This window comes from Acomys minous, assembly GCF_964271855.1.
Source record: "Acomys minous genome assembly, chromosome: 14".
In the NCBI taxonomy this organism is placed as follows: domain Eukaryota; kingdom Metazoa; phylum Chordata; class Mammalia; order Rodentia; family Muridae; genus Acomys; species Acomys minous.
Genome location: NC_140496.1, coordinates 14,292,734 through 14,320,262, shown reverse-complemented (window position 1 = coordinate 14,320,262; position 27,529 = coordinate 14,292,734). Strand labels below are relative to the sequence as shown.

At 45.0% G+C, this 27,529-nt stretch overlaps 1 protein-coding gene across 2 annotated transcripts; it reads right to left on the bottom strand.

The window, feature by feature from the left end:
* Positions 1-6,935: 6,935 nt before the first annotated feature.
* LOC311583646 (uncharacterized protein) lies at positions 6,936-21,600 on the bottom strand. 2 transcript variants are annotated; one of them, XM_084757421.1, is made up of 5 exons: positions 21,518-21,600; positions 19,845-19,921; positions 18,006-18,144; positions 15,119-15,213; positions 6,936-7,118 (listed from the first exon to the last, which is right to left on the bottom strand). In XM_084757421.1, exons 2-5 carry the CDS (start codon positions 19,895-19,897, stop codon positions 7,103-7,105), a joined length of 303 nt encoding a protein of 100 aa, XP_084613547.1. In that variant the 5' UTR covers positions 19,898-19,921; positions 21,518-21,600; the 3' UTR covers positions 6,936-7,102. The 2 variants fall into 2 exon arrangements, with proteins under 2 accessions (XP_084613547.1, XP_084613548.1); XM_084757422.1 differs by having other exon boundaries at positions 15,119-15,194.
* Positions 21,601-27,529: the final 5,929 nt, after the last annotated feature.

Below are 27,529 nucleotides of genomic sequence, written 5' to 3'. Positions count from 1 at the left end.
TTCTGGCATAGCACACTTGCAGCACAACCCCAGCATCATCAAGCGGAAGAGCCCTGGGACCTCAAATGAGATGCAGATGGGAAGAGATGGCCAGCATCTCCCCTAGGATGGAAAAGAGGCTTGGTACAGACAGCCCTGGGCTCCTGCTCCAACACCGTCTTGCTGCTGTGTGTGAGCCCCTGGGAGAAAGCAGGGAGGGGCTGGAGACCACGGGAGACATTCCCTTCCTCTGGGTCTTGTCTGGAGCTGAACCTTGTCTCATAGACAATTTTCCCTCTAATGAGAGTACTTGAAGTACATTTCTTTCATTTGCTTTGAGACGTCTGTCAATTTTTTTCATCTAGTTCTACACTAATAGAGCCAAAACCCATTTTCAACTAATTACAGGAAATGCTTCTAATGGGTAAATTGAGTCGGCCGCCCCCCTAGTAGTCTCGCCAAGGATACCTTTTCCTGTTTCCTGACGTTCGCTTTTCTCTCTTAGAAAGGGCTCATCACTCCCCAACTCCTCAAATCACTCAGCCTTATTAAAGCTCCCAGAGGTCAATGGACACTGAGGAGGGAGGGAGACCCACTGATTCTGTGTCCAATAGCCTGGAATTTACTGATGGCAAACTGTCAATCATGGCAGTGCAAAAAATGTTCCTTCTGGCATTATGCAAACAGAATATGGCTTTCCTATGGCTCAGAGGTGCAGAGCCTCCCAAATGCAAAGTAGTGGGAGTTGGAATTACCCTAAATATGCTTTGAAAAATGTGGAAGGGCCCGTGGCATCCACAATATCACTTTGCTTCCTTTCAGACATAAGCAGAGGCAAACTGGCTCATACAGCACCCCAGGATGGTGCTATTGAAGGAGCTGGCAAAGCCCAGAGTGATGAGAGAGGAAATAAATAAATAAAATAAAATAGTCTTGGCTGGAATCACAGTTAGTAATAAAGTCCAGATACAGAGATAAAAGGCCTCACTAGCTACTGGTGGATTAGCAGGATTAGCTGTCAGGTGGTGAACTTAGGAGGAACAAATTAAAAAGAGAAATGCTGATGTCTGGGTGTTTCTCAAATAGACAACTGTTCTGCCAACATCCAGGATGTTAGTTATCTGTGCCCATTAGTCTTTTAAATAGTCTCTGATGTGTCTTTGGAAGATGTCAAACAAGCCACAGGGTGGCCATCTCTCTGACTCGGATACCCAACTCTATCTATAGTTAACTGTTCACAGTCCCAGCCACCCAAACTGTCCCATGTCCCTGTTTATAGATGTCTTCACTTCTACTTAATGGTGCCACCATTCTCAAAGGTTTGAGGCAGCATTTTTAACTTGTCCTGGTGTTAGCCTCATAGATTAATCAAATGCTTATAATAAGACAACTTTATAATCAGCCAAGCAACACCTGCAAGAGAAAAAAAAAACGATAATGGAGAAACTAAAGAGACTGGCAAAAAAAAAATCTATCTACCACTTAATGAAAAGATTTGATGTATGTTATTAATCTCCAAAGCTTATGCTCTTTTCTGTATGGAGCTCTAAGACATCATAGCCTCACCCCAACTCCACAAGCTATGAAGCCCTGCTTTCCCACCCCACCCTTACCCCCCCACACACACACACACACAAAGTGGGATTCCTTCTTGCCGATCCCATAGGTGCAAAGCCTTGTTATTTCTCAGTCCTTTCCGACCACTGTCCTGTGAGGCTTCACTGGGCCCTCCTCCATCTCATAGTCAAAATCATAAATCATCTTTGGCATATAGGAAAGGTCCTCTAAGTCCTTAGAACTGGAAGCCTGTCTTTCAGGAGTAGAATGTTTTCTCTTTCTTTGCTTTTCCACCCTTTTATTGAAAATAGATTTTTTTTTCCCCTTCACATAACATATCCTGATTACGGTTTCTCCTCCCATTTGGATCCATCCCCTTTCTGTCTCTCATTGGAAAACAAATAGGCCTCTAAAGGTTAATAAAATAAAAACTAACACACCAGAAAAGGACAAAACAAACAAAAACAACTAAAGGAAAGAGCCCAAGAAAAGGCACAGGAAGAAAGATATACATGCAGAGACACTCATTCCCACACTCAGGAGACCAAAACAAAACAAAACAAAAACAGTAAACTGGAAATCAGAACACATATGCCAAGGACCTACAGGATAAAAAGATAGAACAAAAAATATACACAAATTAAATTAAACTAATATATAACTTTTTTAAAGGAAAGGAAAAGACCCCGACATAGCATTATGAGACAATGAGGTTCCAAGGACACTGCTGAGTTTGTTTTCTGTTGGCCATTGACTGTTGGGCGTGTAGTCTTAGGAGTAGGTTGTTTCCCGGGTGTCCTCCACTTACTCCGGCTCACACTCTTCCCACTTCCTCTTCTGCGGGGTTGCCTGAGTCTTGAAAGGAGGGATCTGATGGGGACATACTAGGCACAGCTGAACGTTCCAAGGTCTCTGACTCTGCATAACGTCTGACTGTGGGTCTCTGTATTTGTGTTCCCATCTGCTGCAGGAGGAAACTCCTCTGAGGATGGCTGAGCAAGGCACTGATCTGTTTCCTTGCCTGGACTCTTAAATCTTGAAGCTGGGATTGCCAACTGCTTACCAATATAATTCATCAGAAGTATTGAGAGACGTATAATAGGGAAGATTCTGATAGTAAATGCGACTTTGGTGTTTGAGCATTTCAATACTTCTATTAATAAATACCATATACTGCTAAGTGTGGTAGATATAAGGAATCTAAAGGTGAATAAGAGATGTCAATCCTGTCCCATGGAGCCCATATTCCAGTGGTCAAAGTTCAGTGCTCCATTAGTGATGTACTCTAGGGAGACTGATAATAATAGTTTGATATGGTTGGAAAGTCAAATGTGGCCCATAGTTCCCACGTGTTGGTCCTCAGCTGGTTGGACTCTTTAGGGGAGGTTGTAGAGCCTTCAGGAGCTACGACCTACCTTAGAGGAACTAGATCACTGTGGATGAGCTCTGAATATTATAACTCAACCCCACTTCTAGCATGAGCTCCCGGCTTCCTCCTCTACCCAGATGTGAAGAGTCCCGACCACGCGTTCCTGCTGCAGTGAATTCTTGCGCGCCTTCACCACCTCTCCAACTGTGGGCCAACATAAGTCCTTTGTCTCCTCAATTGTTCTATCAGGTCTGCAGTCGTAGGGGTGAGGAAAGTAATACATGTATTTACACCATGCTTCTGCCAGCTCCTAACATTCCTCTCTGGAAATCCCAGCAGGAGAAACTCTAGAAAGATCAACCGTAGTTCACAGAGATCGTTTCCAATTCCTAAACCAGCTGTAGCATTTCCCGCCTTCTTATACCTTTCAATGTATCTAATCTTCAGCCACTTTATTGAGAATAATACATGTATGTATATATGTGTGTTAGGATTGAAGGCATAGGCAAATTTCATCTTATTTTGTATTCTTTAGATACATCGCCCCCCGTGTGTGTAACTTGCAGTGTTCAAATAGTCATGTTGGCTTGAGGTCCTGTTTAGACCATATTTCAAAATATACAGCTTGCATCACCTTTTCTAAGATGGCTTCGTTAGGTTTTAACAACAGGCCTTTGAGCTGATAACATGTAAGAGCAACCGCAGAACATTCTAGACGTGGGTACTGTGTAAGCAAAACCTGGGGGTTAAGAAATCAGATGCTAAACTCTGGAATGGTTGACAGGCCAGTCTGAGGAGCAGAGGATAACTCTTGGGATGAGTTCCACAATGGGCTGTGTGGATGGGTCTTGAATTCCAGGCTAGGACATTTGGATGTTTTCATACACATCTCCCTGTGAGCATGGATACCCCCTGCCTAATCATTTAGTGGGATGGCTTGAGAGGTAGCAAGCCTCCTGGCTCTTGGCGGTGATCAAAAAGAAACAGCAATGGTGCAAGACTGGGTGAGGATGTAAACTAGCCCAAACATTTCTTGTGAGGCTCACAGAATTCCTTGGTCCCGCAGGTGTTTTGTCTAGGCCACAGAGTTTGCTTCTTTGGGGGTGCGGTTGAGAGGACAGGAAGACATGGTTCAATAAAACTGGTGAAATGACAACAAAAAAAATTTCCAAACTTACTTTAAGAAATACAGAGATTTAAAGACCAGATCAGCTTCTTCGCTAACACTCCGCAACTCCCGTGAAATTTCTGAGCTGCTGTGCGTCTTTCAAATGGATGCAGTTTTCTAATTTGCCCACTGTGATCCCTTCATTCCAAACACTTGCTGGGTCCCTGAACCATCTACATGGTTTATATTGGAGTAAGATGCCACGCAAAGGTGCTGTTCAAAGGCAGGTGTGATGGTTGGTTTTGTCAACTTGGCATAAGCCAGAATCACCTGAGAAGACAGTCTCAGTGTGGGATTATCCACATCTGGTCAGCCTATGGGCAGGGCTATAGAGGGCTGTCTTGATTGCATTAATTTGAGAGGGAAGGTCTTCCCATTGTGGCCAGCACCATCCCCTGGGCTTGGGTCTTGAACAGCATAAAAATAGAGAAAATGAATTGAATGTTAAGCATGGGAGCATTAATTTTTCTTTGCTCTTGATGTGGATATGACGGGTCTGGATATTTGAGGGTCCTGCTCCCATAACACCCTGCAGCGATGGACTGTGAACTGCAACAGTGAACTAAAATGAACTCTTTTCTCCTATGCTGCCTTCATCAGGATGCTTTACCACAGCAACAGAGATGAGACCCGGACAGCAGGTGACTACATCATGCTTGTCTTTCATGATCTTGCTGAAAAGTGAGCTGGCCAAAATCCATCACGTAAATGCTTTGTGTTTCCTGAATTTGGTAAGGAGACAGACATGTCCACTTGAGCAGCCATAGGATTTCTCCGGATCTCCAGTGTCGCCCACATGCATTTTCACAATGGTTTTCTCGAACAGTGAAGACATCCCACTTCTGTAATAAAGCTCCGAAGCCTGTTTTCCCCTCAAACTCATGTGAGACCCGCATAGTCAAAGAATCTCTCAGCAGTAGCTAGAAGAGACCACCACAAAGACTTTCAGTGCTGTCATTTTCCCCCCAGGGCTACATTTCTACAGACAATAGGAGCTTCTTCATCTGTGCAATTACTTGAACTTCGCTGATAATGAATGGAGAGCAATCTACTTCCCCTTCTGGGAGCCACTTGAGGAATGCGTCTCCCACACAGACGTGATAATATCATGCACTCGGCTGCTGCAATCTTCTTCCTCTCCTCCCTTCCCTTGCAGCTTTGCTAGCGGCGGGGCACAGCCAGGAGAGGCAATGTGGCTGCTTGTGTTTCAGTAGCCAATTGTTTAATTTAACACGTGGCCCCTGTTTCTGCATACATAGATTCAACCAACAGTAAGTTGAAAATACTCAGAAAAAAAAAACCCTGCAATCTTACCAAACACACACGGAGACTGCTGTTTGGTTGGTTGGTTTTGGTAATTATTCTCTAAACCACACACTATGGTGAGTATGCCTGCAGTATTTACATTGGATCAAGTATTGTAAGTACTCCAGAGATGAATTAAAGTATCAGGAACGGAAGCATAGGTTAAACAAAAATAGGACAACGTAGAAGAGACATTGTATCACCAAGGGATTCTGGGATGAATCCCCACTGTTATGCCTGCTCTGTGTTAAGATGTGGCTTAAGCCCATGACAACATCAAGACACATAGAAGTGTGTGCATGGTAGTAATCAAGCAGTACTTGAGGCTGAAGAGGAAATATGCTGAGTTTAAGGTGAGCTGGGGCTACAGAGGGAAACCCTGACTCAAAAACCAAACAAACGAAAATATAATTTAGCATACCAGGCTGGATTTCAACTGGACTATAAAGTTTCTTTATAATAATGTTTAAAATCCTCTTAAATACATTTAAGTGTGAGTCAGTTTAAGTAGGCAACCTTAGGTAAATCACATTACAGGATTTTTGTATGCAGTCGTACACTGCATTGTGAGATTAACACTTGGTAGTTGAATGACTAAAGCTGGGGCTTGGAAACAGACCTGTAAATGAGCTCACAAGCTACTGAAAAAGTCTGTGTAGCTCGCATGTGCCACTCCCCTCCCCCTGTGTGCATCCCACTTCCATTAATGCTCCCAAGCACCACGTTTAAAATAACTCAGCTAAGCTGAGAATACCATATTTCTTTATGCCTCTGGAGCCTTTGCTCACGCTGTTTACTTGTGCATGTGTATTATAGTCATGTATGCATACATGTTTGCATGTGCATATGGAGGCCAGGAGACACCACCATGTGACTTCCCCAAGCACTCTTTACTTAATTTCCTAGACAGGAATCTTCCCCACCTTGGAGCTCACTGACCTCCTAGGGTGACTACTCATTAAACTTTAGGGAGCCTCTTGTCTCTTATCTCCTAAGTAATATGATTATGGATGTGGGCCACCAGGCTCTGCTTTTTATACAGATGCTACAGGGGATGGGTGGGGGCCCACACTGAGGTCCTTTATGGATTGAACTATCTCCCTAGTCCTGTTTCTTTGTGGCTGAAGAAGCGTATTGGTCCTTTCTACCCAGGGAGCCACTGGGCAAACTTAGCAACCCAACTCAGCTCTCCTCACCCTACCCAGGAAGTCTCCATCTTTGTCTTGTTTTTATTATGGAGACAGTGGCTCACTATGTAGCCCAGGACAGCTGTGACGTCAGAATCATAGGCCTGTGCTGCCATCGTCAGCTTCTCAGTCTCAAGAGGCAGCATTAACTTCCTGTTCTGTCCCCCACCTCCCATTCTTGGTACACATTGTACGCAAACTGTAATCGGTTGGTTGGCATGTCTAGATTTTACAACAAGGATGAGACTCAACAGTCCCAAGCCCGTCTTACTCACCCTTTCTAAAAGACATTTAATAAGTGTTTCCTGGGTAAAAGGACAATCTCTCCGATGAATCACACTACAGAATCAATCTTTCCTTTTATTTCCTCCCTCCGCCCCCACCAGCGTTCTGATGTTGAAATGCTCCTCAGAGGAGTCTATAGGAACCAATGCGATTTTCACTGAGAGACATGAAGCCGAGTGGAGGGGCGTGTTTTAACAAACTTCCGTGTCTTTCAGAGAAATGACGAGAATGGCAGACACAAGGATAATATCCTTAGTTTCTCAAAGTACTAGAGAGAGGAAGAAAAAGATGTTATTATTCCCAACGTCTGAAAAAGAGGGTGTCATCATGAGTTGCTGAAAGTGCCTAAATGCCACTGGCAAGTTTAGTCACATGGAGAGGGGCGGTCATGAGCTATTCCTTAAGACTGGGCACCTGTCTTTTCTTCCCAGGAACACCCTAATAGATGGGGTTGTTCACAACAGTCTCGCCAATTTCTTTGCCCTCTAGGATGACCTCCCAAGTCCCTGCTGATGGTCCGCATAGCTTCAGCCATCAAGGCCCCAGACTCTTCTCCAACCCATTACACACTGTTTTCCAATCCCACACCGCCCTATGTTTTGGAATCTTCCTTCCTGTATGTTTTCTATGCCTGAAGATTAGTTTCCTGGCCCTTTTCTAAGCTTATTATGATGAGCTTGCTTGTGTATTTCTTATTGTCCCATGGGGGATGGGAGAAGTAAATATCTCTGTGCTATCTCTTTTAAAAGTTTTTAAGTATGTTTAAACATATGTGTGAGTGTGTGTCTGTGTGTGTATGTGTATGCACACATGCATGTGCTCATATGAGTGCAGTCCCTGCAGAGACCAGAAGAGGGCACTGGATCACTTGGAGCTGGAATTACAGGCAGTTGTGTGAACCACCCTGCATGGGGCGGTGGGAACTGAACTCTGGGGTTCTGAAAGAGCAGGATGAGCTCTGAAGCACAAGCCATTTCCCTGGCCCCATAACACCTTTTTATGGCCTTTGTTAGCCTTCAGATCCCCCACTACTAACCCTGCCTACCTTTCTGACTACTACCTCAAAAGTGTTAGTACTTCCTATCTCCTTTTTGGGTTCTGGTATAAATCCTAAACATATCATGCTTGTCCTAACATTCCAGGCCTCTCTGTCCTTTCTCTGAATACCCTCTATCACACACCACACATACACACAGACACACAGACACACAGACACACACACCCTACCCAGACAAACACCAACACACACATGCCATACACCATACCACACATAGACACACACACACATTCACACTCAATGCATCTGCTTAGAGACCTCTCACTGGAGAACATGCTCTTTTTCTTGGACCCCAACTCAAAAAAAAAAAAAAGGCATACCTTTCTCCTTCCCTGTCATCTCTTTCTGCCCAACAGCTGCCAAGATTTACAGCTGCCCATCCTGTTGTTTTTCTCTCAACGCCTAATAAAATGTTCCCCGGGCTTCAAAAAATAAATCAACAAACAAACAAATAGGTAATCTGGCCAAGACTCTGTTTTTCTCTTGGCTTTACTCCTAGCACCCAGTTTAGTGTCTGAACCACCATAAAGATGGGGTACATATCTAATAGGAGGAAAGGAATGGGGGGAGCAACAAGGAAGGGAATGAAGGAGAAAGGGGAAAAAAGAACAAAATTGTGCACTCTGGGGATCTTGTTTCTTCCACCCACACCTGTTAATTGTGTTATAAGTGTTCTCTAGAAGTTGAGAATTACCAGAAAACATGTCAGATCACTTGAGATAGACCTGGAAGTCAGGTAGAGAGATACACTAAGGTTTTCTTGAGGAACAGAATGGATATAATTAATAAATACTAAGAGAAGATTTTGTTTTGTTTGAGTTTTTGAGACAGGGTTTCTCCTTGTAGCCTTTTGCTGTCCTGGAGACTCACTTTGTGGACCAGGATGGCCTTGTGCTCACAGAGTGAGGCCTGTTCCTGCCTCCCTGAATGCTGGGATTATAAGCATTTGCCACCATACCTGGCTAAGAGGGTATTTTTTTTTAATGACTTAAATAATAATCTGGGAAGTCTCATAAGGTCTGTCTCACAACAGAGAGACCGAGAACCCACTTGTTTCTCAGGCTATGAGACTGGGTGCTTCAGAAGCCCCAGTCTTGCAATATAGGACTTGAGGATCCCAGGTGAGCACTGGTCTTCAACCCACATGGGAGGCCTGAAGCTGAGTCCTAATATCAACAACAGAATGCAGCAGCAGAAGCAGCAGCAGAGTAGGTAAATATACAGGTAAGAGTGAAGGAAGGCAGGCAAAAAGCAAAAACTTTCTTCCTTCCATTTATTTTATCCGGGTTACCACAGGCACACATTTAGGGTGGGTGTTGCCACTCCAAATAATGAGATCAAGAAAATTCCTCACAAGATGTCCATGGGCCTGCCTTTTAGTTGACTGCAGAGGCCGTCAGGATAGCAACTGAGACTAACCATCATGGAGGGGCTTATTTCTTCCCCTCAGTCACAGAAGTGCTAAAGTACACACATGAAATCATTTGGCTGGCAAACACACATGACCATCGTGCATCAAACATGGCTCCTTTGTCTTGTACACAAGGAAAGATCATAGGGCTATAACGCCTTATCTGCCTATATGGTTTGCTACCTGCTTGGGGCTTATCACTCATCGCTAGATATGTCATTTCCCAGTGAGTATCTGTCTGGGTCCAAGAGAGGATTCTTTGCCAAAATGTCATGAGTACATCTAAGCACCATTTGAGGATACCATAAAGCAGTCATCACTCCTAGACAATCCTAGACTCTAAATGATTAACCAAGTGTTTCAGAGTGTGCCATCTTAATGAATTGTTTCCTCGTGTGTTGAGTCTGGACAGTGTTAGGGGTACCCCAGGCTCAAAGTGCCTTTACAGTACCCTGGACCCACAGGCTCACCCTCTCCTACCTGAAGATGTCACCCCAACTGCATATTCCATCTTTTGCCCCAGTTACTTATTCCCACTCTGTCTCCCCCTGTTTCATTCCATCTTGGATGCTGGCATTTCCCAAGGCTTACTCCTACGCCCCATCTTTTTCTCAATGATTCCCACCATCAATGTAACAGCAAACACATCTTGTGAGCCAGACACACTTCGAAGCAGCTTTTTCACGTTTTCACATTCGTCTTGCCAAACAAAACGATGGCGTGACTCACGTTATCTTCTGTCCTTAATAGACAGATGGTGAAAGGGAGACAGAGAGGCATTGAATACCTCGCTTACCCGGGTCCCAGCTGGGCAGAGACAGAGCCAAAGTCAGGGCAAGTACCACAGATGTAGCTCACAAATATTCTGTGCTGCTGGCTCTCAACTTGGGGCAGCTTTGCAGCTGGAGGCAGAGTTGGAAACATCTGGGACTATTTTGATTGTCACAGTACAAAGTGCTCCTGGACTTTTATAGGTTAGAGGTCAGATCTGCTACAGAATACCCCCCACATCACACAGGTCATCCTTGCAGCTCAACCCAGAACACTGTGTGAGATTGATAAACTCTACTCTATGCCGTTTTAGCAGCCTCCTTCTAGGGCAATGGTTCTTAGCTTTAACCTCATGCTGTGACCCTTTGATACAGTTCCTCATGCTGTGTTGACCCCCAACCATAAAATTATTCCATTACTCCTCCATAACTGTAATTTTTGCTACTGTTATGAATTGTGATATAAATATGTGACATGAAGGATATCTGATATGCGACCCCTGTGAAGGGGATGTTTCACCCTCCACCAAATGGTGAGAACTGCTGTTTTAGGCACTTTATTCGTGCCCACTGCTACACCTGAGTCTGTAAGCCGCTTACACCAAAATTTATATTCTCATCCCTACTCGGTTGAGTTTTAAACGTTTTCTGAACAGGGATGTCCACGTTGCCGTTCCTGTTGGACATCAGAACTCTGTGTATCCAAGACTGAACTCAGATGCTTTCTCCTGGGTTCTCTTCCCCTTCAGAGCTCACAAGCTCAGTAAATGGTACTACCGTCCAGTGGATGGTGAAGCCAGAGTCCAGATGTGAGAGAAATGTGGGCAACAATCCCTTTTCCCCTCATCTCAGTCCCATCCATTGCAAGTGCTATGGACTCTCCCCATTAAGACTCTCTGGAAACCTCAATGTCCTCTGGAGCTTTGTCAACACCACCCTCCTGGTGATACCACTGTCCTTCCAGGCAGTCCTCCCTGGGCCACTGTAACTCCCACCTGAACTCAGAACCATCACTTCACATCTAACAGGACACTAACTGCGTGGAAGACCCCATCTGAGACCTGCTGTGTTGCAAGGTAAGGTGCAGCAGCATATCTGGGCTACTAAAATTTTCCCCTCCAAGATTTATCACTCAGCCAGGAAATTCTCTGCAGCTGCATATTTTCCAGATCAAAGAACCTGGAATATGAAGGAACATTGGAATTCCACCCAACTTCCCAACACCTAAATTCCAGAGCCGGAACTAGACAACATGTCCATCAACATCTTTTCAAGGACACCTCCCCCCAAAGGATGGGGCAGGGAATTTGCTCTCAGGACTTACCCACTCCTCTCTTCTCCATCCTTTGAGTGAACTTTAGACCATTAGAGATGTAAATCAGATGCTTCCTAGGCATTAGGCACAGTGCTAAGAACTTTTTAAGTGTCTCATTTTATAGTTATAACCACCATAGAAATGATTTCACATTTTAGGTAAAGTCTAAGAGCTGGGGCATTTAAGCTATTTTCTAAAGCCAGGCAGTGAACTGCAAGCAGGGTCCGGCATGTACTTAGCTGCAAAGTCAGGAAGTTAAGCTCTTAAGGAGAAACCCTCCACCCTTGCATTTGAGATCATAGCCAGGGTGGTACCAGCTCTCCTTTCCCAATGGTTCAAATTTGAACAGCTCTACGCTGTCTGAATACAATGAGACTTGACAGGTTACCAGCTACAAGAAACTCCTGAGACATCCCTCCACTTACACATTCTGGCTTATTTTCAGCAGAGAAAAAGAAGTCCGTTGATGGCATCCTGGGCTGGGAGAATCAATTTAACCTCTCAGCCCTGTTTTCTTCTTGCTCTGTTATTGAACTTTAGGAAGCTCACAGCCCACGTCCCCAAGTCATAGGGCATAAGTCCCCAGTAAGACAGTTAAAGGGTAAAATTAATGGTGGAAGGCAGGAAAGGGAGATTTCTTCAATGTACTCACACATCAAGAAGAGGGATAAAAGAGATGCCATGAAACCCCACCAAGTCCATCTTTGGGTCCTGTGGTGAGAGTAACATTTAAATAGAGGGCCAGGAGCAGGCATGTCTAAACAGTGCGGACAAGATGTGGTCCCATGCACCACTAACCCATCTTTGTCAGAGGCGGTCTGAGGGGTCACTGGAAATGTATGAAATTTCTTTCTGCAAGGCAAGCATTGCCTTTGCCTTCTCCCAGCAAGAGATTCCTGGGGAAATGCCTATTCCCTTAGGTTCTGCCCTTCCAACAGTCTGATGGGCAGATTGAGACATGGGTATCTCCTAAGAGAACCTTCATTTCTGCCAGGCTGGGGACCATTCTGTGACCCTGGTGACCTTAGTAACCTTCCTAGCCACAACTTTTGTCACCTGCATAATGAAGATGATAAATGTAGCTACCTATCAAGGGCATTGTGGATATGAGCCTCTTTTCCCAGCCTTTGTTATCGCTGTGCCTAAAACAGAGCCATCCACTACAACTTTAACCATAAAGGCTTCAGATGTTTCGTGAACACTTATCTGGTACCACGCCCTAAGCGGAGGACTTGGGCAGGACTGGTGGAAAAGACACACAATGCCCTGCTTCCAGTGGCCTTATGTTTAAATGTTTCCTGATAGTAAGCCACCACGACCTTTGTTAACAATCATAACACAGGGATTTTGCACATTTTCTCATCATTTTGAGTCCCATGAGTAGCACATTATTTACCTTTTCAAACAGTACCCCTGGCTCCTCTCCCTGTTCCCTTGCTTTTTGCACAAATTCTTCTTGCTCATTCTGACATTTTAGAGGAATAGTCTATAAGCCTCACTTTTTTTGTTGTTGTTTTTCCCTCTAGGACCGATAGCCTGGCCGGAAGCATTGTGCAAGAATATGGAAAATCAATACATTGTGTTCTGAGCATCCTCCAAGGGAGATATGCTTGCTCCATTAATTCAATGGACCACATTAAAGCCTCAGACTGAAATGCTAGCAAATCCTTTCCATTGCTGTGGATTTGATCCAGCTACAGAGCTGTCTCGCGGGCATTAAACCATAATGAAATCTTGCAGCAAGAACTTCTGGTTTTGGACAACCCCAACTATTTTATTTGGATGAATCTGGTATAGAATATTGCAGAGAATGATTAACTCATGACCTCCTGCTTTGGGGAACCCAGTACATTCTAAGACACACTATCTGATGAGAATCTCACATCGTGCTATAATATAGAGGAAGGTTGCATAGGAAAACCTGAGTGCCTGTTCTTGCTGCCAGAGGCAGTCTGAACGTTAAGCACTTAAATGTCACCTAAGGGATCCTTGAGCCTCTGGCACTTGATGGAAGAATAGGTCCAGGGTTTGCATTCCCTTCCACAGTACTTAACTCCAAGTATGTGGTATGTCCTTAATGCAAAGCCAAGGGGACTAGAGAAATAGCTCTGTGGGACTCAACTGTTACTGTACAAATTGCCTCTCAAACTTTTTATTTTTTATTTTATTGAGATAGTGTCTCTACTTGGTAGCCCAGGCTGGCCTACAATTTACAGCAATACTTCTGCATGTTTCCCACGTACTAGGATTACAACTGTGCAGCACCACCTCCAGCTAAAACTTTCAATTATTTCTTTGTTGTTTTCAAGACAGAGCTTCTCTGTGTAGCCTTGGCTGTTCTGGTCTAGGTTTGTAGACAAGGCTGGCCTTGAACTCACAGAGATCCACCTGCCTCTGCCTCCCTGAGTGCTGGGATTAAAAGAGCTCACCATCCCACCCAGGTAAAACTTTCATTTTTTTTTTTAACTAATCAGTTAAAGTTGTACATATTATATGGATCACCTTATTTCAGAGCAACTTGGAACGTCACATCTCCAGTGTGTTCAGAGAGCAAAACCAGGAAACTTTTATGAAACAGTGGGTCATTATGTGCACTGGTGCTCACTACATAGTAATTGCTACTACTGCTATTTCACCATGGTGACCAATTCTAATAGACACAAGAGGTAAAGAAAGGCAGACCTGTTAGCAGAATCTCCCCCACGTCCTGCATGACTGTGTAGTACCCACTTCGTGCAAATTAAACATAGAACACTGTTTTGTGGAACCACTGTGTTCAAGGACTGAACAGGGCTATTAACATGTATTAGCATATCTGCTCATACGGTTACTTCACGAGATACGTATCAATGGCATCCCCCATTTTAAGCACGGTAAATCGGAAGCCCAGGGAGATACACGTGCCCAGGGCCTCAATCCCAGCAGCAAGCAAAGCAAGGACCCTGGAGGGTGAGATTCCAAAGCTGGCTCTTTTTCCTGCCTGAGCAGCCATGGTTCGATTGTTTGTTTCCATCCAAGGTCCAGTTCACTGAATCTCTGTGAGCAAAGAGTGTGAGGACCACCAGGGAGATGGTCCCGTTGCATAGCAACCCTGTGCTTGAGCATGGTGAGAAGAGATAGGCTCCTGAAGTTGGTTTTTTTTTTTTTTTAAGCGCAATCACTAAAAATAGCCTGAGATATGACAGATAAACTTGAGGTCTCATCAGAGAAGGAAAAAAAAAAAAACCGCATCTTGCAGGACCGGATGTCTTGGTTGTGTTGTCCCTGGAGAAATGTGAAATTATAGGATGCCAGATGCCTGCCGCTTTTCCCCGACAAGCACACTGTTGCATTTCACTCATCACGAGGCTCCACACCATTCATACAGCGCGCATGAAATCTCTATCTTCACGTTTTCCATCCTGATTCTGCTCCTGGAATCCAGGCTGATGCAAACACTCCCTTCTTGATTGCAAAACATAGCCTTCAGCCTTGCCGCATTAATCTTCTAGAAATTAATCACCTTGGCAGGAATCACCTGAGGTGTACACACTTAGAATGCTTACACATTGATCACTCTGGGAGAGACCGTGCCAATTACAGCGGCCTCAACTATAAATCTCAAGCCTCGCGAAGAATATTAGATATTTAATTAGATCCCAAAGACCCTCTTCACCTAGTACCTTAAGAGTCTCCACAGCCTCTTTGGAGACTGATAATTAAAGGAGGAACTTACCCAGGAGGCCTCTCTCCTCCTCTGGGAAGCAGCAAGTGCCCATCAGAGTAATTACTGAGCCGGAAGATTGGCCTGGCTGTGGAAGGCACAAAATGCTGTGAAGAGAAAAGTGACCAAGGCCACATGCCCACAAAGAACTTCCAAGCCTGTTGGCCATTTCTGTATTCAAATGTTCCATACATATTTATGAATGCAGAATAATAGGATCCCAAGATGTCTGCTTCCTAATCCCCTGGATTTGTCTGTTTAATGACATGCCCCCAGAGGGAGTGAGGATGGCATGTGGGGTCTGGAACACTAATCCGTGGGCTTTAAACTGTAAAGATGAGCCTGGATCATCCAGGTGAGCTCGAAGTAATCACAGAGGTCCTCAAAAATGAAAGAAGGACGAGGGAAAGCCAGAAATTGATACAGCCATGAAATAAAGGTACACATAGATATGTGTCTGACTTCAGAGGTAGACAAAGGCAATCTAGGTCAGGGTACCAGGAAAGCCACTGCAAGGGTGTCCAAAGTTCTGACAGCACCAGTATTGTCATCTACAAAGTTCAGGCTTCAGAACTGATATATAACAAATATAATATGATATTTTATATATATATATATATACATATATATAATGCTTATATATAATATATATAATTTGTTCACACAATTCTGGCAGGAGAGATGGCTCAGCACTACCCCCTACCCACTACCCCCAGTCTGATGACTTCAGTTCAATCCTGGGATCCATATAGTGGAAGAAGAAAACCAGCTCCTACAAGTTGTCTTCTGGCCTTCACACTTATGTGCAAGGATATCACAAGCACTCACACACTCCCAACAATAACCACAAATTCATAACTTCTTTATGTTTGTTTGCTTTTGTTTGTTTGATTATTTGTTTTGTTTTGTTTTTGAGACAGGGTTTCTCTGTGTAATCTTGGCTGCCCTGGACTCACTTTGTAGACCAGGCTGGCCTCGAATTCACTGAGATCTGCCTTTCTCTTTAGGGGCAAAATTAATGCCATACCCTATATGTAATTTATATTCTACAATTGATGGTGGCCTGTACGATCCTCTGAGATAAAACAACTTCCCCGGAGATTCAGCCCTCCTGGACCCAACCTGCCTGAAGATCTGCATTCCTGAGACTCACAACCTTCCCTGGAGATCCAGCCTCCACCCAACCTGCCTGAAGGTCCATATTCCTGAGACTCACAACTCACCTGCTTATGGTTTTTTCCTTACTTCCCTGTGACCCCAACCCCTAATTACAGTTTTTCCTTATAAATCCATTATCCTTGAAGCTCCTATCCTGCTGCATCAGGAAGGATGGTGATCTGAAGCTCTGACTGAGCCCATAATACAGGATCCTGTGTATATTGCACCGGTATCGAGTCCTGGTGGTCTTTGGGGGAGGGGGGTCTCGCGATCTGGGTAGTCTTGGCATAACACCTCTGTCTCCCTGAGTGCTGGGATCACAGGTATGGCCGCTGCACCCAGCAATTCATCACGTTTTAAGTGAGTTTAATATTTTGTGTTGAGCCACATTCGCAGCTACCTTTGCCTAGATTCAGCTCAAAGGCCACGTGTAAGAGGTGTTCACAAGAAGAGCAAGGAAAGAGCAAGGTGCTCAGGGTCTTGAGTCCCTAGCACCTACCAAAGCCCATCACTTGCAGTGGGATCCCTTTTGAGTATCTACTTTGCATAACTGTGTGAGAAGAAAGGCACATCGTTTACGGCCATAACGTCTGTGGCAATTTGTCCTGCCAGCAAAAATTAAACTAATACCGGAAATGCATAGTTAATGGTTTCATGTTCTGTCCCAAATTCAGTGGTGGAGAAGGCGGCTTCCGTCTTTGCTATCTGCCCGCACTGAATACAGACTAGGGGGAGATCAGATCACCAGCTGTGACATAGGCAGCTGTTTTTAGTCAGGGTTTCTACTGCGATAAAACACTGTGACCAAAAAAAAAAAAAAAGCAAGTTGGGGAAGCAAGGGTGTAACTGACTTACCCTTCCACACCCCTCCTTTCGGATAACTGGAGCTTGTGTCAAACTGACATAAAACCAGGCAGCACAACAGTGAAGAAAGATGGACAGAGGCAATCCCACCAGCTGAAAAGCACAGGAGAAATCCCAGGGAGGTGAAGGAGTTGGGGAGGGGAATTCCAGCTTGCGACAACAGCACCTCCAAAGGACCTGTGGGGGAGGATGAGGTAGGGAGGCAATTTAAATGTAAGAGGCTCCCTTTTGCCACTGAGGACAGGGACAGATTGAGATACAGGGTAGCTTATGGCATCAGTAAGAGTGCAGTCTTGTACTGCACGTGGGAAAACAATGGCAGCTTAGAGCTTGACACTAGCTGGGGAGGTGGTTCAGGATGAACCCCAAGAACAGAGCTCACATGGGACATGAGTGTCTTTGTGCTGCCTTGGCTATTTCGAGCTACATACCCTGAAAAGGTATAGTCAGTTTGTATGGTAGTTCTATTTTTAATCTTTTGGTAAACATCTATATTGGTTTCCATGGTGGCCGGACTAGTTTACATTCCTACCAGTAGTAAATGAAGTTTGCTGGCCCAATGTCCTCACCAGCCTTCGTTGCGATGTGTTTTCTGGATGATGGCAGTTCTAAGTGGGGTAAGATGGAATCTTGGCGCTATTTTGGTTTGCATTTCCATGAAAGTGAGCGAGAGGCTGGGGAAGGTGGGACTGCAGTTCCGTCCTCACTACACACAAACCTTAGCATGATCTACTGTGGGACTCTTAGCAGCACCTGTTCCCACGTGACCAAAGAAGAAATGAGGAACTATTACACTAACAAATTTACTTTAGTTAACATGCCAGGACAGCATACTTTCTGATGCATAAAGTTGAAATGCACCTACATACCATCTTACCTTTTGAGCTCTGGTTTTATCAAAATCAATGAGACTTGAAAAGCTCTGCTGTCTTATAGGCGCAGCCATCACAGCTACATACACACTGTATCTGTGGCTACTACCTTCTATGGGGTTGATGAAGGTCGGGAAGGGTTGCCTAAGAAAAAGAGAGATGGGGGGGCAGGGGATGGGGACAGGATAAGAGAGAGCCATGGTGTGTTTGCTCACAATATATTCCCTACATATATGTGGGCATCCAAAAAAAAATTAGAGAAAGAGAAACTCAAAACTTCCATTCACCAAAAATGCAATTTTCATCTGAGAGTTTCAAATACGTATTGAAAAAGAAGTTGGCCTGGAGAAAAGTGTATGATATATAAACTTTTAGTGTCAAAACAAGAGGCAACCTTGTATATATTTTAGCACATTTCACTTTGTATATATGAAAATATCCTTTAACCTATATTTGAGTTAAAATGAGGTATTCAAAAATTATAGGAAAATACAGAGTAATTATTTCTATGTGATAGCACTTAGAAACATTTCTGTTTTCTACTTTAATGATCCATGATCTTCCAAGTTCCCTAGCAAGATCTGTAACATTGCTTTGAATTTTAATATGTGAGTTAATATATATGATTATGGACCTAATACTGAAAATCAAATAAAATTATAATGATGTTTCAGGCTATTTAGAAAGTGTTAGAAGCCCATACAATGCATTAAAGAATTAGGAAACAGTGAGGTTGTTTCCCCCTTTAAATCTAATCTATAACTCTATTAATATGATAAAAGACTATTTTCCTAGTTTCAAGAGAGTGTGAAATAGACTTCTCTCCCTTAAGCGAATGACCTTTAAATGGAATCAGAGATTCAAACATAATATAAAAAACTGCAAACACTCCTGAAGGCTTCCTCACCTTTCACTCAAAATACAATATGGAAGAGAAGAAAGGCAGACTTGAAAAACAAGAGAAGCAGAAAGTACAGTGTATCATCCTCTATGTGAGACAGGTGTACATGGATAGGGGAGAAGAGATGGCTGAAGCTACCGTGCTCCCACAACACCTGCAAAACCAGGGTCTTCTCATTGGCTTAGAAGAGGACAGGCACTCCTTCAGGATCCAGTAGGCTCAGTAGGCATACTCTGGACAGGTGTGCAATGCTATTAGGTCACTCATTCAAAGAGCATCCAGAGAGAACCCCTCCTATTATAACACCAGTTCCTCCCAGGAATGGCTTGGCAGCGGGAAGCCAGAACTCCAATCACATGCAAGATAAAGACATTGAGTGCTTGGCTGCCACAGTGCATCATAAAATGGTCAGATGTTCCAAGACGGGAGTGCCACGGGCATAAACAACTTCTCATTCACTTAGGAAGCCAAGCGGGCTCTGACGATGCACACGCAGAGAGGTGCTGAGGCTCCTACACTGTTATGCACACACCTGTGTGATGCCCTGCCCTTGAGCGTGGGTCAAACCAAAGAAGAATCATGTGGTATATGATGGGTACAAAGCTAGATAAGAGATCTTAGACTCAGAATCTTGGACTTGAGCTGATATTATAATGGGGTGAGGTTTAGGAGCCAGAAGAGGGGTTACTTGCGGGGACTAGAGTACAGACTATCACAGGGAGATGCCAAAGATTCCTGTACCCCAGATTTCCTGTGCCTTCCTAATCATCTCTGTTTGAACATGGGTTGTTAGTGTATTAGTCAGGAAACTTTAATCTCAAGGGACATTACTCAGGGTGTGTCTGGCCTAGTCACACGGGCCTTTGTCAGCAGGCAAACGCCAGAGCCATCTATGGTCCCGCTGGCTTAGAGAAAATACAAAGTCATGTTGTAAATCGGATACCTGTAGTAGATGGTAGGGACTTTGCCACTGGGAAAGTGGTGACCTTCCTCCATTGGGAACTGAATTCTTCCAGCGCCCTGGAAAAGTAGAGAGAGAACACCAAGCTAGAAACAGATGACGCGGCACCTGTCACTCCATTAATCTCCTCTTCGCTGTGATGAGATACCTGACAGGAGCCAAGTTACGGGAACTTTATTTTGTCTCACCCTTGAAAGGATGCTGTCCATAACAGTAAGGAAGGCATGGCGGCTGGGGTCGTGTTCGTGGTGGCAAAAGCTTGCTGCAGGGTTTGTCATACCTCAGAGGATCAGGAAGCTGAGAGCTTGGGCCGGAAGTAGGCCCTGAAAATAATCCTCAGAGGCTCTTCCGCAGTGACTCACCTCCACCAACCTCCAACAGTTTCTACATCCTCCTGTCTCCAGTGCCACCAGCTGTGGCTGCATCTGTGAGGGGCTGTTTTGATTGTGGAAGGACTCAGCCCATTGTGTGTGGTGGTATACATCCCTAGGCAAGTGGGCCTGGGCTGTATAAAAGTTCTGATTTTTCCAGACAAACTTAGATCCTAGGTCTGGATTCCCCTTCTTATTTTACAAACTCTTGTCTCTTTGCACAGTGTGTGTGTGTGTGTGTGTGTGTGTGTGTGTGTGTGTGTGTGTTGTTGTTGTTGTTGTTGTTGATGTTGTTGTTGTTGTTGTAATGTGCTTCTGCCTTCAATAAAATCTGGCTGAGTGCCGAGGCCTTGATTGTCCTGACTTCTTTGTCTTTAAATCAAGAGAAAAGGAATCCGATCCTGTAATCCTCGAGGCCATCAGCATCAGTCTTCACAACTCCGCTAATAATTCTCTTAACCCTAAAAGGCAACTGCTCAGCGCTCCCTTGAATACCAAACCAAGACATCCCACCCCTAAGGAGCTACAGCTGCATCCTTAACAGCCGACAGAGCCGCTCAGGCTGGCTTCAGAACACGAGAAAGGGACCAGAGTGGAGACACAGCCGGGCAAACACCAAGCTGCACCCAGTGTTCAGGTAGAAGTTTCAGTCACGCAGCCTGTGAGAGATCATTAAAAACGGGTCTTCTAAAATGACTTTTTAATTGCAAGATATCATCGTTGCATTTTCTGCCTCACCCTGTTGGGGGGTGGGGGAGGTTTAGAAAGTGTCTGTGTGTCCTAAGAGAAAGGCCTGTATAAAAATTTCAAATCGCTGGCACTTGGGCTAGCAGGATTATCTCCCAGCAGGCTGACAATCACAAGAAACCTGCTTCTAATCTGCTGGGGTTTTCACAGCTGGGGACCTTTTACGCCGTATTCCAGGATGGGATGGAAATGAGCTCTGAACGCCTTTTCTTTTCTCTTTCACGGCCCATTTATCATATCAAAGCCCATTTGTCTGCCTACCAGCCTCACCGAATTAGGTAAACAGGGTTCGCGCAGGAACAGACAGCTGTTAGCAAGACAAGTAATCACCAAACACAAAGCTTCATTGCAGCCCTGCCACAGAAACAGTTTTCACGAATATGGCAAGTGAGAAGCGGGCGGCTAACGCAGGGATCATCCGGGACACTTACAGTGCAATAGAAACCAAAGCCCTAAATTCTGTAACTAGTCAAACGGCCTGTGAGACCTGGCCCCGCCTTCCTCTCCCAACCCCTTCCTCCCTCCGCCCCTCCCTACCTGCAGCCACCTGCTTCCTCAGGCCCCTTCGGAGCTCAAGCCGCGCCAATACTTCACTCTCGGCAGGGCGCATTTCGGTTCTGCTTTCTTAGACACTCGCCCGCTCTGTTTAGCTTCAATCTTTTATGTCCCTACTGATGTGCAACGTTTATCTATTTACTTCTGTGTTCGAAGCAACGAGGTAGAGCCTCTCTTGGCTGTTTGATCTCTGGGTCTACTGTCTAACGTCTGTTTGCCCCCTCTTATTTACTGAGTTATATGAATAAATATACAGTCATCCATTAAACAGACAACTTCAGTTATTTGCTGTACATCTTGGGCCTGACAGATTTTTTTTTTCTATTTAGTGAAAAGAGGAAAGGTTCACAGGTAACACAATTTGGCCAAGACTGTGGAGCTTGCTAAAACAAAACAAAACAAAACAAAAAAAGTTGTGTGAAATAAAATTCCAATTATGACTTGACCACCTTGAATTGAGTTATTCATTTATTTATGGGGCTAAGGAGCTGTCTCAGGGCCTGGTGCACGCTAGCATGACTTTTATATATATATATATAACTTGGCACCAGACCCAGGATTAAATGTGTTCCATTCACAATTTATGTAATCACCCCCCCCCCACCTCAAATAAGGAGTGAAGTCTAACCATCATCCTCATTTTCCAGATGAGAAAAACTGCAACTCAGACAGGCAGAACATCTGCCCAGGGCTAAAGAGTTGGAGATGGGAGATTCCCCAGGTCTGAGCACTGCACTGTTCCTTATCACCTTCTTTCTTGCGTGTCACTATACCACAGTCCACTGCTGAGTCACCTGGAGTGCAGTGAGCTTTCACTCTGGTCACTAGTCACAAGCCAGTGTGGCTCCTGGTGTTCTTTCATCCCAGCACAATCCTGGGGATAGAACCCCGTGGCCTTGAACCTGCTTAGCAAGCGCTCTACCATTAAACTACACACCTACCGCAGCCCATGATGGCCATTTACTAGGGGAGCCCTGACAGAGGGGGTGTGGGGTTCCAGTGTGTCTGTCAAGTAAAGCACAGTGAAGACACAAAAAAACTAAAATGAAGGAAACAAAAATGTATTACAGATTCCGGAGAGGCTGAGGTCACCAGAGGATGCATCTGGGGAGGGTGGAGAGCTGTAGTTCCTACGCTGGGCCCACAGAAGACTGGCCTTGTCAGCAATGAGTCAAAGAAAGGGGAGGGGCTTACAGTGCATGACTTTTCTTCTCTGAGCTACTGGCTCTTGATAGGTTCTGGGAAAGGGGGCCATCACTGTCCTTAGTTGTGTGCCCACCGCTGAGTCCACTAGGCTCCAGTGAATAGCTCCAAAGCCATGGTCACACAGATGACCCTGGCTGATCTCAGGGTGTCACAAACCAAGATGAACAGATATAAATGTAAGAGAGAGACTGGAGGGTTGGACAAGAGCAGTCTGTATGTGGGGAGAGAGAATGCTTGATAAGGACTGATCTAGAAACGAATTTTTAAAAAAATTTTTAAAGAGCCGATGGTGAGGCTGAAGAATACAATGCTGCCTCTCCCCATAAAAAACAGTCATTGCTCATCGGTGCAAGGGTGACAGGCTGCTCCTTCAGGAGGAATCCTTGTGTCACAGGAAAGCCCAGCTCGGATACTCTCCAATGCATTTCAGTAAATGCATTCCCACTTACTTCATGCGAAATGATAAATTGTCCTTTAGCTACACAAGCAAGTGTTCAGGTTTGTGAAAATACTAAGGAAGGCTTGATTCAGGATGACTGTCGCAGTGCTGGGAGAATTCAGCAATCGCAGCCGCCCTAGGAGTGAGGAGTCCTCGGGTGGAAAAATTCACAATGAGGGTACAGGGTTGTTGGTGAAACTGGGCTGTTCTAAAAGGCGAGACCAGAAGCAAGGGTAATGCAGACTCCAAAGAATTCATTCACGGACCCTGGAGATTGAAGATTGCCTCAGGAGACCCACACTGGGAGAAAGAACTACAGGCTGAAGCCACAGGCTCTTGGGGAGAGAGTCTGACAATTCACCTCATGGCTAAATTGCCATCTAGTATGTTTCTTCCTGGCTTTAGGCTCATCATTTCTATGAAATTTTAATGCCGCTACAGGCAAGACGGAGAAAAACTGAGAACTTTTCTCTCCTCAGTTTCAGCCGTGCTGTAACTACTAAATTCATTTTTCTTTTAGCCATTTCTGTTGCCAGATTTCTCGTGAGATACAGGGAAACTAAGTTAGTGTAAGTGAAGATGAGTAACACCGAGGCCTGGCAGAGAGGAAGAGGATGACAAACTGGGCAGAGTGTAGTTTTCACTAGGCTGTGGAATGTACCAGGAGGCAGTTCCCTAAACATACAGTTAAGTAAAGTGATGTAACCGAGTCACGGTGGGCCACGATTCTCTTTCTTTGTTTTTCTTTTTTTAAATCAATATTTGACCAAAATGGTAAGAAACGGATATTCAGAAAGAAATCAGGAAGGGATGAGGAGACACGGGAACCTGTGTGAGCAAGTGAGCCCTGGAACCCACTAAGGGTGATTGACTCACCACTTGGGAGAGGACTAGAGGCAACCAGCCCTGGGTATTGGTCTTGGCATAGTGATTCTGCTGGTATCTGGCTCTTTTCCCTGATATCTCATCTTAGGAGCATCTTCTAAACCTGATGTACCATTGGTATCCAGACATCACCCCGAACTTGCCTCTCCCTGAGAGAGAACTGGCTTTCAAGAGTAGAGAGATGCAGAGAGCATTTCCTGCTCCATCACACTCGTTTGTTCTTAGCCTTGCATCTTTGTGCCTGGTCCAGGGACTCTATTTCTAGCCTTAAGAGGAGAGGGGACAACTGATGCCCACACACTATGGTTCTAACACTTACAATGAGTAAGAAGATAACTACCTTAAAATGGTTACAGACTTATAGGCTGTGCGATGGTTTGTGTCCCTAACATCTTCCAACAGGCTTATGAATTTTAAACGTTGACTCCCCAGCTAGTGGTGCTCTTATGGGAGGCTGTAGGACCTTTGAGTAGTAGGCGTGGCTGGAATAAGCAGGTCACTGGTGTTATGATTAAAAATATAGAGAGGCACGCAACAGATCTGATATGGAGAGATTTACTTGGGGGAGGAATAGGGGAAAGGAGTGGGCCATGAGAGTAGAGAGAGACAGAGACTGAAAGACAGTGGGAGAGAGAGCAATGGGCAAGGGGTGGGGTGGGGGGTTTCCCCAGACACAGGAAGGGAGAGAAGAACCTAGTTAATGACAGGTTGGTCCTTTATATCTGGCGCACAGCTGAAGCACGGCTGGCACACACCTGGCAGCGGCAGGTGATGACGTCAGAGGTTGCTAAGCAACCTAGAGGCATACTAGCCAGGGCTGCTAGATTCTAACAACTGGGGACAGAAGCTCCTCAGGAGTGTATCATCCCTGCTGTTTCCAAAGGTAACCTGCCTAACAGGGCTGGGGGTGTTTTGATGAGACTCTTAAATTCCTTATCTTTGCTCTCAAGCTACTAAGACAACTGGATCCTAGGAAAGTGGAATTCCCTCAGGAATCTCATGCTGGGAGAAGAGAATGCAAGACGCCTGGGCTAGTCACAGGGAAACTGGAAAAGGTTTTGTTATTTGTTAGACTACCTTAAAGTAAATGATAGCCAAGGCCACACCCTGACTGGGGATCATTAGACGTGAATACCCTTGGCCCTCTATTTAAACCCAAGTCTCACTTTAGAATCCTAAAGACAGACTTGGGGGCACTGATGAATCTCTATCTTCTCAATGTGGCCACATTCAGCAAATCTCCCTTTTCTGCTTTTCTGTATTAAAGTGGCTGCTTTAATTAATTGTGTTTTTGAGGATGGGGGGTACAGGCAGTGACTCTAAGCTTGCTAACACTGTCACACTCTGCATCCTGGTCTGCCAGGCTGTGGACAAGCCATGAGAGATGGCTCAAGGGCAGTGGGTGGAGCCATTCCAGCTGCCGTGCCTTGCTGTATTCTGTCACTGTGAGGAGAAAAGTAGCCAACATAGAGTGAAACTGTTTCTAGTCAGTCCATTAGGAGCCTGCTTTACAATCCAAGTTTTTCTATGTCTCCCATGGTCGTTCTCTTTTAAAAGCAAGGAGAAAAGCCCACCTCCGAAGACGGCTGTGAAAAACAGGTAATCTCATCAGTACAAAAAGCAGTGAGTGTGAACGCCCTACCCTGCCTGTCCCGTGAAACATACATTACTCTTGCTGGTGCTTTGCTGTTTACTGCCTGCATCATTCACATGGTGTAAGGCATGGAACACTCGGGTGACTTTTGCAGGGCACTAGAGGGAGGAAAAGCAGTGTCTATGCTATGATAAAACATGATGACAAAGACAACTTACAAGAGGAAGCACTTAATTGGGCTTACTCAGTCCCAGAGGGTTAAGGATGGTGTTAGTTAACATGAAGACGTGGTACCAGGAACAGAGAACATACTGAGACTAGAAGGGTCTTTTTGTAACCTCAAATCCTTCTCCAACAAGGCCACACCTCCTAATCCTTCTCAAACAGTTCTGCCAACTAGCAGCCAAGTATTCAAATACCGTGAGCCTATGGGGGAGGGGGGTGGGGAAGAGAGTGGCGTGGGGGGGTGGGGTAGGGGGGGACAACATTCTCATTCCAAGCGCCATAAGCCATTGCCTTGGGGGTTACTCTGGTGGAGGGGAGGATGTTATGGGGAACAGCATTTCACCTAGCTTACATTAAGCTGCTACCCAAGTTCATAGGAAGACAAGGCTTTTGAAGCTATAAATACCTTGCTTTCCATGGGGCTAAACCAATTAGCCCGGTGGCTGCCCTGCACCTATTTTGAGGAACAAATTGTTACCTTTCAAATAGGAGAGATTACATTCAAAGAAACATGTTCTGCTTTTTATCCCTGCCGTGGAAGCATTGTCTGCCTTCGGAATGACAAAGCAGGAGGAAAATACAGTCGGACAGCCAGTGGCCTTGCCAGGAGGATGACTCACCTCCTCTGTGAATACCCCACTGACGTCACTTGTAGGGCCAGCATCCTCACGGACCTTCTAGTTACAGTGCTTTGTGTGGCCTTCTGCATCCATGCAGATAACACTGAAGCAAGCTCAGTTTGCAGGCAAACCCTTTAAAATTTGTAGCAGTGGACGTCATAGATATCTGCGTGCCTGTGCGTGTGCCTGTTCATGCACGTGTAGGTGCACGTGTGTGTCATGAATACATGGAGAAGTGTGTGCACACATGTGTTTATCGTTAACATTTATGAGCTAGTAACCTAACTATAACTGCAGTAAAGAGGCTAGCCCACCACCCATGCTGCCTCCTCAGCAGCAAAGAACCCTTCCTTCCCTTTCTAGGAACACAAAATGTCTCCAATATCACCTTCATTTCACAAGTGGCTCCCATAACTTGAGCCAGCTCCCCTCTTCCCTTCCACGTGCCTTTGCAGAATCATTTCCCAGTGCTGTGTACCTACCCTTTCTTCCGTCATCATCACCTTCCGTGTCACTATTATTACTTTTATTTTCTGCCCATCTCCCTCCTTTGGAAATGACCACCTTCCTTCTAGATCAGTTAGCATGGTTCTTCATTTCAATAGTCAATCAACAAGCAAATGCATACTGGCTACCTGCGTGCTGAGGCTCCAGCAGGGTGGGATTAGGGCTCAGTTTCTTCTTTCTTAAAACTAAATTTTGGGTGGTGGGGAGGGAGGTAAGGAAAGCTGGGTATGTGTTGTTTCACTTAGTAAGGAGTGCCAGAAAGAAAAAGGCAGCAGTTGAGGGAATAAGAAACGAAAATGCAGATTGCTTTTGACTTACAATAGTAGAACCTCCCCCCCCCCAATAAGCTCATCAGAAACTGAAAATATTGTAAGCCAAATACTCATACGAGAACCAGGTATGACGGTGGGTATCTGTAATGTCATAGCTTTAGAGGCTGATACAAGAGGGTCTTGAATTTGAGGCCAGCCTGTCTGAAAACACATTCTTATAATTGCCCAAACCCAGCAAACACTGTT

What these genes read in the sequence shown, in the direction of transcription:
- LOC311583646 (XM_084757421.1), bottom strand. Translation starts at nt 19,897, where the DNA reads ATGGAGGAAGGTCACCACTTTCCCAGTGGCAAAGTCCCTACCATCTAC. An exon ending in GTCCCTACCATCTACTACAG is followed by an intron (nt 18,145 to 19,844) that starts GTATCCGATTTA and finishes TCTTTTTCTTAG; the next exon opens with GCAACCCTTCCCGACCTTCA. An exon ending in ATAAAACCAGAGCTCAAAAG is followed by an intron (nt 15,214 to 18,005) that starts GTAAGATGGTAT and finishes TTCTCTTCACAG; the next exon opens with CATTTTGTGCCTTCCACAGC.